The sequence below is a fragment of the Callorhinchus milii genome, unplaced genomic scaffold (assembly GCF_018977255.1).
Source record: "Callorhinchus milii isolate IMCB2004 unplaced genomic scaffold, IMCB_Cmil_1.0 Scaffold8, whole genome shotgun sequence".
Lineage (NCBI taxonomy): Eukaryota > Metazoa > Chordata > Chondrichthyes > Chimaeriformes > Callorhinchidae > Callorhinchus > Callorhinchus milii.
In genome coordinates, this window is record NW_024704749.1 from 930,883 (window position 1) to 944,358 (window position 13,476).

At 41.2% G+C, this 13,476-nt stretch overlaps 1 protein-coding gene across 1 annotated transcript in view; it reads right to left on the reverse strand.

The window, feature by feature from the left end:
- dgcr2 (DiGeorge syndrome critical region gene 2) overlaps positions 1 to 3,653 on the reverse strand; it is a 46,268-nt gene extending 42,615 nt beyond the window's left edge. Inside the window, exons 1-2 of the mRNA XM_007910091.2 lie at positions 3,570 to 3,653; positions 1,119 to 1,215 (exon numbers count right to left, since the gene is read on the reverse strand). Of these exons, the coding sequence (XP_007908282.2) occupies positions 1,119 to 1,215; positions 3,570 to 3,653 (181 nt within the window). The remainder of the gene's footprint in view (positions 1 to 1,118; positions 1,216 to 3,569) is intronic.
- Between the last annotated feature and the right edge of the window lie 9,823 nt (positions 3,654 to 13,476).

Here is a 13,476-nt window from a genome sequence, read left to right on the forward strand (position 1 = left end):
TTCTAGTTAATCTTTCCGATAAAGTTGCTCATTAATGTCATGGCCACTGGTGAAAAATGGTGTGTGCAAACTGGCTGCCGTGTTTGCCTATAAAATAGTCATTACACTTTACATTAAATTTTGTGAGGCGCTTTGAGACATTTTGATGAGACAAGGTGCTACATAAAATGTAAGGATTAAGATTATTCTGGCAAAGAACCAGTAGATTTACCATGTATGACATCAATCCAGTAAAGCTATAGTGACTATCCGAATTCTACATTTCTCTCAGCATTCACTTTATAATAATAATAATCCTTGCATTTGATATAGCGCTTTTCACATCGGGAGGACGTCCCAAAGCGCTTCACAGAACACACTGTAAAGTGAATTGACTGTATATTTGTGGGCGAACGCGGCAGCCAATTGTGCACAGCAATGTCCCACAAACAGTCGTGGATTGAAAATGACCAATTTATTATTATTTTTGGTTTTGGAGGATTATTAGGCTCTGTGTGGAGTAAGGAAACTTACCCAAGGTTTCGCCCTCTGCCTGGAATTGAACTCAGGTCTCTCACTTGCAAAGCCGAGTGCTCTAACCACTGAGCTACAGGACTCCACTTTCCCTCCTTCGAGATAGCCACATGCCCAATCAACCTCATAGCCTGCATTTCCCTCAGTTAATTTTTTCTTCTGGTTTGTAAATTAGTGCCACCTTTGTGGCAAATCATGGGCACCTCTCCAGTTTCCAAATTCCTCCATAATACATACCAGAACCCAAACAATTTATTTACCAGTACCTTTACCAGCACCACTGTTCGGACAAATACTTTATCACTACAATTTGTAATATCTAATTATATTTGCTTCCTATTTGACCTGGAAAATTACCTCCACTTTGGGAAGGCAATCTAGATTTTCCTCGGTGATCGCAAACACACAACATTCATCTAAATTTGCCGTCCCTTAGTCACTTGTAACAAGTCCTTTTTGAAAATGTACATCAATCCTACCACAGTTTCCTTAATCATCCATTATTTATGAACATATTTTCTAAAGCCTTTCATATGGTTTGATATTCTCTGTGATCTTATCTTCATTTTACTAAATCTAAAGAAAATAATCACACACAAACTTACCTGACAGAAGTCTTGCCAGAGCTAACTGTGGGCCTGCAATAAACCACAAGAGTTTTGTTGGTGATAAAATACAAAGACAAGTTAGCCCCTGTATACCCTTAAGATTTTAACACTTGGATCAATACAATATAGGCAGGAAATGTTGATACCTTTAAACACACATTAGATCATTTTCTTTCAAAAAATAACATAATGGGATACATAGGGAGTTTGGAACATATTTGCATGCAAATCGCCAGGAAGGTGGAAGGCGAACTGGTTGGACCTTGGGTCTTTTATCGTCTAGCATTTCTCATGTTCTTATGTTCTAACTGGAAACCATTTAGTACATGGGCTCCAGACAGGTTCAGATGAAGAAGCCTTTTCAGCCCACTTCCAGGATACCATCCTGACCATCTGACCTTACAGCTTGGTCTGGAACTTTGACACAGGGATTTTGTTCTTTTTTGTGGTAATGGTGGTGGGTGAAGAGGCAGAAATTGTCTGACATCTAAGGGAGCAGGAATAATGCCACGGTGAACTGGGCAATAGTACAATATTATCTTTGCCACAGTGTTCCAAGTTAACAATCATTCAAGGTGCATCAACATTGCTTATCCATAAAATTACTTAGCAAAAAGATGAACAAGAATGGAAATTCACCAAACCAGTAAAGACAATAATACTAGGGTCTAAAACAATAATTTATTACATGGATTTTCTCAATAAGGACTCACAAGTCATAAATACTTGTGACCAGGGGTCAGAAAATCATTTCAAAATTATTGTCTTAGGACCCAATAAGTAGTTTTCCGTAGATGAAGTAGATCAAAACATAGAATACTATAAAATCCTAAATTACAAACCGAAAAAAACTTGTATCTCTGAGGTTGAACAACATTCTATGGAAGTATTATTGTCTGAAAACGTTTTTTATGGTATTCAAATACAAAATACAAGTTTATTTTACCCCCGTATACAATAAAACCTAAACGATTTAGGAAGTACAGGACAGAATTAGTAAATATATTAAACAAAATAACCACAATAAAAGCAATAATTCTCTCAGGTTGAACAACATTCTATTGGAGTATCATAGTCCTAGTAGGAGGCCTGCCACTCCTCTGGCAACCCATTTTAATCGTGTTAATCATATTAATCGTTCCTTAATCATCCTTAACTCAAATTACCAATTGGTTGCTGCGCTTCGCCCACAAATATACAGTCAATTCATTTTGCAGTATACTCTGTGAAGCACTTTGGGACGTCTCGAAGACGTGAAAAGCACTATATCAAATGCAAGGATTATTATTACCAAAATGCAAAAAATATTAAACTATACACAATAACATTTTTATTGATAAATCATAGTTTGTGCGTTGAAACAGTTTACAGTGACAGCTTTTGTCAATTTCATCTTATTGTTTGCAAATAGTTATTTGTGATAAAGAAAGTTCTGACAATTTTGTGAACAAATAGAAAGACTTTGAAAAACTGGCAGGAGTTTCCATTTTGCTTTTTCTTATCTAAAGATGCATGTTCACCATCACCATAACTGTGCTGAATTGATAGTATATCCATGCAAAATTTCAACTGTCTATAGCTATCTTTGATGTTACCAACTGTTGTTCATCTATTTTCTTTATCAGAAAGCCTCAAGGCAAAGTTTCGGACTGGTGTTCAACAAACATATTTTCTAAAAAAAAGCTTTAACAGCGTTACATAACAGGCACAGCGGATTACAGGTTACATTACAGTAAGTAGTAAAATCTAAAAAAATGTCATGAAAATGTATTGTTGGATTCATTTGTATGTGTTTAAAAAAGATTCCTTTTACTGTCCAGGTATAATAAATAAACCAATGCGGTTTGGTGTGCAGCAAGGTATGAGAGACCTCTTATTGGCTGATACTGAGTAGCTGTGACAGACCTGGAGCAGACCCAGGAATATTGAGCTGAATTTGAATCCCACCCAAACAGATTGGTTGAAATCTCCTGTTTTGACAAATGTGAAGGCAGTCTGAGGGCATCTATCAGCCAAAATATTTGCATTAATCTTCAATGGTGAATTAAAGTTCTAACATGGATTCCCAACTGAATATTGAGCATTCCCATCACTGTGTCACACAGACCGCTAGGCTATTAAGAGTTTATCTGGCTGCAATCAATCAAGTTGCTACCATATCCCCAAGCAGAGAAGTTACTTGATTGAAAACTGCTTTGCCTTTAAGTTCTGACGTTCACAACACATTCATCCCAGTTACATAAAAGGGATGGTTATACAGTCCTGGAGAATGTGCTAATTTGATAGATTTTTGTATCTCACAATCATAAAATGCAGCTTCGAAGCAAAGGAAGACCTTGAATCAGTCCATCAGAAGCAGTGAGACTCTATTGAAGAGACTGTGACTACAGTTGCAGCCAGTGTAAAGCAAACTCTTAAATGAAACTTACAAAACTGTGAAGCAATTACCTGGCTATCCTTTAAGCTCTTAATGTCAGCAGCAATTAATTTGCTCATATTAAAAATCTCACTGCCGTTTGGAGCTCCCCACATTGGTGTAGGTCCACAATGACAAGCACTTTGCTGTACCCGGGGAAAGAGAGAGCAATACAAACCACTCTCAAAATGTACCAGTGTCAAACCAGAGCCTGCGATGAAAGATACAACCATAATAATAATCCTTGCATTTGATATAGCGCCTTATCATGTCTTCGAGACATCTCAAAGCGCTTCACAGAATATACTGTAAAGTGTAGTGACTTATATTTTGAGGGCGAAATAAGGCAGCCAATTGCGCACAGCAGCGTCCCTCAAAGAGTCGTGGATTGAGTGACCAAATAATTTTTTTAAGGGATTATTTCCCCCAGAAAGCGATCCACCAAGCTACTAACAAGCGGATTGCTACTTACTGCTTACAAAGGACCAAATAAAGGAAGTAAAGCATTAATACAAACAGTATTCAGTTATAACTATTTGCAGATGAACAGAAGATACTCGATTTCTAAACACCTAGCTTTTTTTTTAAAAAAAGGATTTTGAATAGTTTTCTTAGACTACTTTGATGCGATGCAATGGCTTTAAACTAGCCTGAGGCTGTTAGAAAACATTCCAACTGCTGGCTGGTTTGCAATCAAGTGCTGCTGGCAAGTCAGGGTTTCTGTCCAATACTGGTCTCGGCAAGCCCCAGAGTGAAACATTTTACTTTCTCCAATTCAATCAGGAATACAGAAAAACAAATGGCGAAGACAGAAGAAAGACATCACGCACCAAACTGCTGGAGCAATTCATAAAATGAAGTCATTGAATTTCCTACAAAGCGACGAGACAATAAAAGCTGACGAGTGCCATAGCCACTGACCAAGGTTTCTCTACACAGGACAGTAGCAACCCAATCAAAATATAGATGGCCAATAAGGCAGAATGCTTCTCCGTCATTAGCATTCTGGTTGAGACACATTTTAAAGAACAATTTCAATGCAAGCATAACCTATTGAGCTTTCAAACTCAGCAAAACGTAGTAACCATTTAACCTTCAGCAGTTATCACTAATCAACACCTTTGTTGTTTGATACAAACTGATCTGCAATTGTCTGAAGACAAAACAACAAGGACTAAGAACAAGAATAGCTTTGAGATAAACATTGTTTTTAAAAATTGTCCTGGTTTCTCTGGGTATCAGATTGATAAAATAATACTAATCCTTGCATTTGATATAGCGCTTTCCACATCTTCGAGAAGTTGCAAAGCACTTCACAGAATATACTGTAAAGTGAATTGGCTGTATGTCTGTGGACGAAACATGGCAGCCAATTGCACACAGCAGCGTCCCACAAACAGGTGTGGACTGAAGTGACCAATTTATCCCCGGACCAATTTTGTCTTGAGGGATTATTATCAGCCTGTGTATGGAGTAAGAAAATTTGCCCAAGGAATCAAACCCTGGTCTCTCACTTGCAAGGCCAGTGCCCTAACCACTGAGCTACAGGGCTCCCACTACATTACAGGACTACAGACAAGCAATACAATCACACTCCAGGCTAGACTCAGTGTTCATTACTAGTTCACATTGTCAATTTGATTTTTGCTCTGCATGTAAAGACCAGAAAGATTAGTTTAATCTGGGAATCCTGAAATTCACATTGAATTTACTCATCATAACAGAACTGAAATGTAATTCAGGATTGGGCTCTGTGCATCTCGGACACCCCACGGCTTCAGTATTAAAATGTATAATTGTGTCATATGTCACTACACTGTGACTCTAAAATGAATGATAGGAAGGCTTTGTTCATGCACATGTAAAGGACGGAGGCATTAGCTAGCGTAGGAAACTGGGTCATCCCTTTTCACTGCAGCTGGTGTCCCCAATCCAACAGTTGCACATCTCCAAGCCATATTCAGCAAGCAACCACTCCAATTCACTGGAAAGCAACGTGATCGCTCCTTCATTGTCAACCGGAAGCCAGGCTGTGTGGGAAATTTTCATCACTCGCGTTTACAAATAACTGTATAAACAGAGTGTGAAAATCAAACTGATCGCACTGGACTGCGGGGTAGTATTCTGCCAATTTTAAACAAGCTAACACATTGTGTTGACAAACCATAGCAACCAAGGCAGTTTATGTTACTAAATAGGTCCTTATTCTTCAGTGCTCAGGCTGCTGCTGTCTTAAACCACTTCAATCCCTCGCACCTCCCTAACTCTCCGACCTGCTTACCCCCCACTCCACCATCCCCTACCTCCGGCCTCCTGTTTGTTTCTCGTGCCCTTCAGCCACTATGCCCCCAAACTCTGGAACTCTCTCCCCCAATCCCTCCGCCTTGCCCCCTCCCTCCCCACCTTCAAATCCCGCCTAAAGACTTTCCGTTTTGATGGTGCTTATAATCACCTCCCCCCTCCCTCTCCCCTTGGTTCGGCGTCAGACTCCACCACTGTGAAGCGCTCCGGGACGCTACCCAGTAGGAAGGGCGCTATATAAATTGCAAGTTTATGTTGCTGTTGCTAAAGAAATCAGGAAAATATGAAATTTTCATCTGATTACAGAGAATCATAGGTTTACAGCATTAGAGATTTAGACCATCATGTCTGTCTGCTGTGTGTTTGAATTTTCTCTAATCTCATTCTCCTCTTTCCTCTATGAAGTTCAATAAGTCTTACTTGAGTTTCTCCCGATGTGAAAGCTGCTCTACAAATGTAATTTGTTGTTGTTTTTACCCAAAATCTTTTTAAATGTTCTTATGGATTTGTCTTAAAGAACTATTTGTGGTAAGGAAATGCATTTTCTGATACTGTGCAAAATAAAAATCCTTTAACCTCTGGTGATAATTGGCGATTCATACCCTCTTTACCGAGCAGTCAACAGAAATAGTCTTTCTCCATTTTATCAAAACTGGAATTTTGAAAACCTTGATTTGCCCTTCCTTACTCTTCTATGTTACAACAAACAAAAAACAAGTTTCTCCATATAATCTAATCTACAGTGTCAGCCCAGTTAATTCTACGGTATCATCTTCATGGTTCCCATGTCCTTTCTACAAGTGCTCAGAGCTGATCAATATTTCAAGTATGGCCTAACTAATATTTTGTAAAAATTCAACAACACTTTGTTTCTCTATATATAAACCCCAAAATTCTAGTTGCTTTTTAAATGGTCTTCTCCACTTCCCCACTGGCCTTCAAGAACTCTCCTCAGTTTGCAATGCCCCTAATTTGGCACAGTTACACCAAAATAAACATTTCTACCACGATGAAATATTTGTGAAAAAATGCCTATTTCAGATTTCACACAACGATCCTGTGATTGAATAACATTGTAAGGTATCAGAAGCTTCCAGACAGCGCAGTTATAAATCATTTAGGGTCATTTTTATCCTGCATTTAAATTACAATGCAGAAAATGTAGTTGAGAGATTTTCTGTATATTAATGGGAGGGATAAATGTAGTCAGTCTGCAGCGACTTCACATAGCTCATTATTTTAAGCAGGCTTTGCTTATAATCACAAATAATAATCCTTTCATTTGGTATAGCGCCTTCCAATCAGGAGGGCGTCTCAAAGCGCTCCACAGGATTTACTGTGTGTGGAGTAACTATATGTTGGCAAACATGGCACATCAATTGCACACACCAATGCCCCACAAACAGCCGTTAAATTAATGACCAACTTTATTTGAGGGATTGTTGGCCAGGACACTGGAAGAGACTCCTCTCTCTTATCTTCCACAAGCAGAAATCGATTTTCAGTGATATTGTGAGGTAAATTGGTGCTTTGATCCAAATTTATGGCCATCTTCAATATGTGAGCCTGAACCATGTAGAGGTTCTGTCCTCATCTGACATCCACATGGGAATACGTTACAAGATCCACCAAACACAGATCAATAGAGATTTTTCTCAAATTCCTAACAGCAGAAATCTTGGCTGTATCTTCCCACGGATCCTAATACAGCAGCCAATTTTAGTGCATCGTCCATCACCCAAACCTTGATCAATTAACACAAGGGGCAAAAGGATACAAACCAGGTCAATTCCTGGTCTGACTGCTGCAGCAGTGGTGGCCAAGCTCTCTGGTTGGCCAACAAATTAAATGTGTTTTGATTGAATATTTCTGGATTTTTGGACCAATCAAGAAATATTAAACCCCAAATCATTTATATTTTCAAAAAGATTGTCCACCACTGGGCTAAAGCAGTTGCTCGCTGTCGTACATAATTATAAGGTAGCAATTACTTTTTTCTACAGGAGAAATATTCAAACTCTACTCCAACACAAACCACCAGTGGACCTGCAGTGCTAACAATCTGGTTTGCTTTACCGTCGCTATAGTAATATAAGAACATGCAATATCCAAATGTCAAAATGAATCAATTTTAAATGGCTGGAGTTTGACGTAATTTGACAGACATTGCTGCCTGACAGCTGTCATACTCCAACTTTGATTAGCTGCCTAGTTTGGCTATCGGCACTGAGCAACTGCTAACCAGTTTTTGACATCCAGAGTCTTCTTACATTTCACATGTGCCATAGGAAGCTGGAGTTGTAATCTGAATGAATTATTAGTGATTTCTGCCTTTGTCAAGCAAACTGCTGCCAAAGATGAATGCCATCTTCAATGCATTAGAGCCGTAAAGTCACAATCCTCTAAAATAAAATCACCTAACAGTTCCATGTGCAGAAATCCACCCTGTTCTGCTCAATTGCTGCAGAAACAAAAATCATAAACAATTTACACAAATTGAGTGCATTTCACATTGGGTGAACCTGCTTTAGATTGACTACAGGAACAAATTAAATTACCAACATCTTCAATTCCACAAAATACAAAGGTTCTTCTGGTACTAAAATACTGTAAATCCTAAAAGCACTTGTTCCTTTTCAGCCAGGACTTTCCAGCTTCAAAGCAATTACCCTTACATCTACATTTCCTTCCTTAGTCAACCCAAGAGATCCCCTTCTCATCATCTCTATCAGGTGTGGAAATAAACAACAGCACACTGCCCAAAAAAACAATTACAGTCTTGACTAATTGCTCAAGATCAAGGGAACAAATCAATTTGTTTTCATTGAACCTTTCATAAACACGTTTCATTCCCCCACCCCCTCCCCTCAACCTGAAGATGGATGACGAGCCATACTGGGGTATCAAGTTTGACTATGATGCTCCTATGGTTCTCTACGGTTTACAGTCTAACGGTTTACATTCAATTCACTTTACAATATATTCTGTGAAGTGCTTTGAGAAGTCTCAAAGACGTGTTAATACACAATATCAAATCCAAGGATTACTATTATTATTTAAGCATCAAGTGAGCGTGCTCACTGTGCAACCATAGGAGCATCACAGCCAAACTTCATCGCACTTTTTGCTCTCACTGGGATCATCCTTCCATAGAGCAGCATAGGCTCGAGCATTAAGTTTAACAGGAAGGTTATGCGTTTTTCACATAAAATCAGATATGGGGATGGAGCAAAGTTCTTCCTTCTGTCCCTCTGTTCTACTTGCGCTCTTCAACAGACTTTCTAATTGTCTAAGAAACAGACGCTGACATGAAAGACATGAAGCAATCCCCTAAATTTTGCAGGAAGGGATTTATCTGCAAGTTAACAACAGCAAAGGATATCTTCAACTAACAACCAGGCCAGTCTCTGGTTACTATTCCTATACAAATGTAATTTGTTGTTGTGCTATAATAACAATCCTTGCATTTGACAAAGTGCCTTATCAAGTCATGGGGGCACCTCAAAGCGCTTCAGATAATATATTGTAAAGTGTATTGACCTTGTATTTTGTGGGCAAAATACAGCAGCCAATTGCGCACAGCACTGTTCCATAAACAGTTGTGGATTGAGTGACCAATTTTATTTTTAGGGATTATTATCAATCAACTAACAACCAAGTTCCTACTTACTGCTAGGTAAACAAAGGCATGTGGAGTAAGGAAACTTGCCCAAGGTTTTGCCCCACCTGGAAATCAAACCTGGGTCCTCTCAATACACTGATAAAGCTTTACGGGCCAGTTATACGCCTTCGCCATCACATAAAAGAACACCTTGGTGTAAAACACCAACATCTGGCCGCACTCCTACTCCTCAAACTGCGACCCAAACTCCAACAGACCAGGACCCAGCCTCCATTACTGATGACCTTCTGCAGCTACCAAAGAGAAAGAAGGCGTCTGATTTCTTTTAGTATTCACAATGGATCTGTTTGAGCAGAAGCCACTGGAATGTTTTCAGATTCCAAGAAATGACTGACAGAATCTGAAGTCAACTGTTGAGAACCTAATAATAGAAATATTTTTTAAAAAAAAGCAATTTTTTTTTGGCAAGCCAGAAATGTCTGGAGCGCGAAGATTTCAACAAGGCTCTAAACTGGCACTGGTACACAATTGGTAACCTGTTCCTGGTGAATATCTAGATCAATTCTAAATATTACCTGCAAAATCCCTTTGTTTCTTCAATGACAATATTTTGAGACATTTCTACATTCAAGGTACTGTATCAAATGCAAGGAATATTAATCACAGCATCAACCAGTGAAATCCTCTGCTGCTCATGTGATTTGTGTAAAGGGGCATTAATTTGGTGGAATCTGAGTTTGGTCTGTCAAGTATGTCCTTTACTAAATGTTCATATTCTACTGTACAATAGCAGCAGGGATGGTTTTGTGTAATATTCTAATGCTATGAATTAGGAAAGTGCAAACTCAAAAAGATTTTTTTAAATCTAAAAATATCTAAAAATATTTTCTAAATAAAAAAATGTTGATTTTGAAGCAGAATTTCTCCTACAGTTTCTCAAGGGCTGCTGTTCATGTCAGTGCCTTTGGAAGGCAGCAGGTTTGTGTTTTAAAGAAACCTTTGAATGTTTTTATCTGTTTCTGTTAACAGAGAGCCCTAAAAGAACTTGTGATTGCGATTCTCTTCTAGGAATGAGAAAACGATTGTATCCTCCATGACAGATTGTTGGGTTTGAGTGACTCGGTGGGATTGTGAATGCCACTTTAATAAATAATAGTTTCCTATGATACCACAATTAGTTATCCTAAAACTATGTAAATACATTTTTATGGGATCAACTATTTTACACCAAAAATGTCACACAAACAGATGAAATGATTGATTTAGATTTTGATGAATTCTGATGAGGGAGAAAATTGACCATTCAGTTGACACGATCTTCATTTAATGTTGAATTCGGTTGTGCTTCTGTTTTTACCTTTAAAACCGTATCTACCAGATAAAGATTTTTTTCACATTCAACTGCAGATATCTTGATAAATCTGGAATATTGAGATCACTGTTGTAAAGATCTGTGCACAAGGAAATTGAGTTTGCTGCCAGCTACCAATTCACTCTATTTCAACCAAGGCCATTTATCCTCAAAAGACAGTTAGATACACTTTAAAATATGTGTGTGTGTGTATATATATATATGATATATTGGTAAGAACAGGTGAGTTAAGAAAAGAGAAATGGGATTAGAATAGAAGCTACAGAGAAAATCTGCTAGCACACAGGCACGGTGATCTGAATGGCCTCCTGTCTTGAATATTCTGTGATCAGCACAAACCAGAATAAAGTAAATACATTAGATTACTAAAAGGTAATATGATTACATTGATTTTAAGGTTCAGGTAAACCTTTCAAATGCTCCATATGTTTCTAGACCTATTCAATGCCTAAGGAGTCTGGGATTTAATGCATTAAGCTTTCCTGTGTTGTCTACTCGGAGAAAGCAAGACCATGCTATTGGAACTATAGGCTACCCGAGAATTCATAAAATAATACTTTCTGATATTATAAAATCTACAGCTTTATTAAATATTTTTCTCTTCCAATGGCAATGTCTGACCTTTTTAGCAAGTGTGATTGGTTTGGAAACTTAGTTGGAGCACTGGACTTGACACCCAGAGGTTGTGGATGTGAACAATCATCCTCTCAATGCTCCATCATTTTTGAGGTTGATAAAGTGAATATTTTATCTAAAACTATTCAGTGGAAATAAGTTGTGTCTCCCTGGGGTTCAGCTGATTTTGATCAGCCTGCAGGTCTGGCATTTGGGATTTGATATGTGGTATTTTTTAACAGGATTCCTTAACAAGGTTTAGCTCCACAGTTCAACAACACAGAATGAGACTTGGAGACTTGGGGTATCTTCCCCCATCCTCTGGGACTCCATCCCACAGTCCCCTTGTCGCGCCCCCTCCGTTGCCTCCTTCAAGACCTCTCTCAAGACCCTCCTCTTTGACCGTGGCTTAGGTCACTCTCCTTCCTCCTCTGTCCCCCATTCCCGACCCCCAACTCGGGTCTGAACCACTGACTGTCCAGTGCATTGGGACATCCTCCTGACATGAAAGGCGTTATACACGTGTCATTTTGTTGTTGTTCTCCCCCACTGTGAGTTGGTTTGTCCCTGTCCTCATGGTCCCCCCTGTGTCTGTCTATGAGTTGGTTTGTCCCTGCCCCCCCCCCCCCCCGTGTGTGTGTGAGTGTGAGTTGGTTTGTCCCTGTCCCCCCCTGTGTTGTGTTTGGTTTGTCCCTGTCCCCCCCCTGTGTGTGTGTTGGTTGTTGGTTTGTCCCTGTCCCCCCCCTGTGTGTGTGAGTTGGTTTGTCCCTGTCCCCCCCCTGTGTGTGTGTGTTGGTTTGTCCCTGTCCCCCCCCCTGTGTGTGTGAGTTGGTTTGTCCCTGTCCCCCCCCCTGTGTGTGTGAGTTGGTTGGCTCCTGGTTTCCCAGGCTGCCCCGCGCTGTATTGCCGCCATCTTGTGCTGAGCCTCAGTGACAGCCCGAGTGGGAGCCACAGACACACGGGGCGGCGCTCGGGCCTCGTCTCTCCTCACCCGCCTCCCGCCATCCCTCCAGCCGTGACCCGCGGCGGACACAGAGGAGCCACCCCGCCCGCGGCCCTCCCGCCCGCCCGCCCGCGGCCCTCACAATGGCCGGGAGTGTGTGAGCTGAGCTGACAGCCCCGACCCCACAGCCCAGTCCGCGCGCGAGGAGGATGAATGGCGGATAAATGTGGCCCAAACCCCACAACACTTTCCTGTTGCTGCTCCTTGTGGCCTCGGCGCAGCCGGAGCGCCCAGGTAAGCGGCGCCGCACATCGGGCAACGCACTAGGAAACACCGAGGCCTATGGCCCCGGGTTAGGCCCGGCCTGGCCGAGCTCTCTCTCTCTCTCTCTCTCTCTCTCTGTCACTCTCTGCCCCCTCCCCCCCCACACGGCTCTCTCAACCCCTCTCTGACGATCACCGCCTCTCACTCTCCTCCGTCCCTCAGTCCGGGAGCGGCGGATACAGTGTATAGTTTGGGACACCACATATCCACAGCCAACGGCGGGACTGGTGGAAGGGGAATGGATGGACCTCGGGGTTCAGTCGCTGAGCAAATCCTTATGTTCTGAAGTGTGTCCGTGAAGCCGAGTCCTGTGGCCGCCGCTCCGCTCAGGTGTGAGGCGATGGGGCGGTGACCGCGACGGCTCCCGTCAGTCTCGGGGTCCCTGAGGAGGGCACAGGGCGACCCGGAGTCTGATCCTCGCGCAGACCTGTGGGTTTGGGGGAGAGACTGTCCCCCGTTCCTCCTGCGGTACAGGGCCGCAGTCTGTGAGGTGTAATCTGCCCGAAAGGCCGTTGGAAACACATTCACGGACACCTTTCAAAAGGGAATCGGATACTCGTTGGAAGAGGAGAAATGATATGCAATGATATGAGGAAAGCGCGGGGCAGTGGCACTGGTTGGGCAGCGCTTCCAAACCGCCGCACGATGGGCCGAATGGCCTCCATCAGTGCTGTGATATGATTCTATAGGAGAGGGGGACACACAGTGTTGTTACGATTTAAGTGAGTAACTGAGCAATCAGTTTGTACTATTCCTACTGAG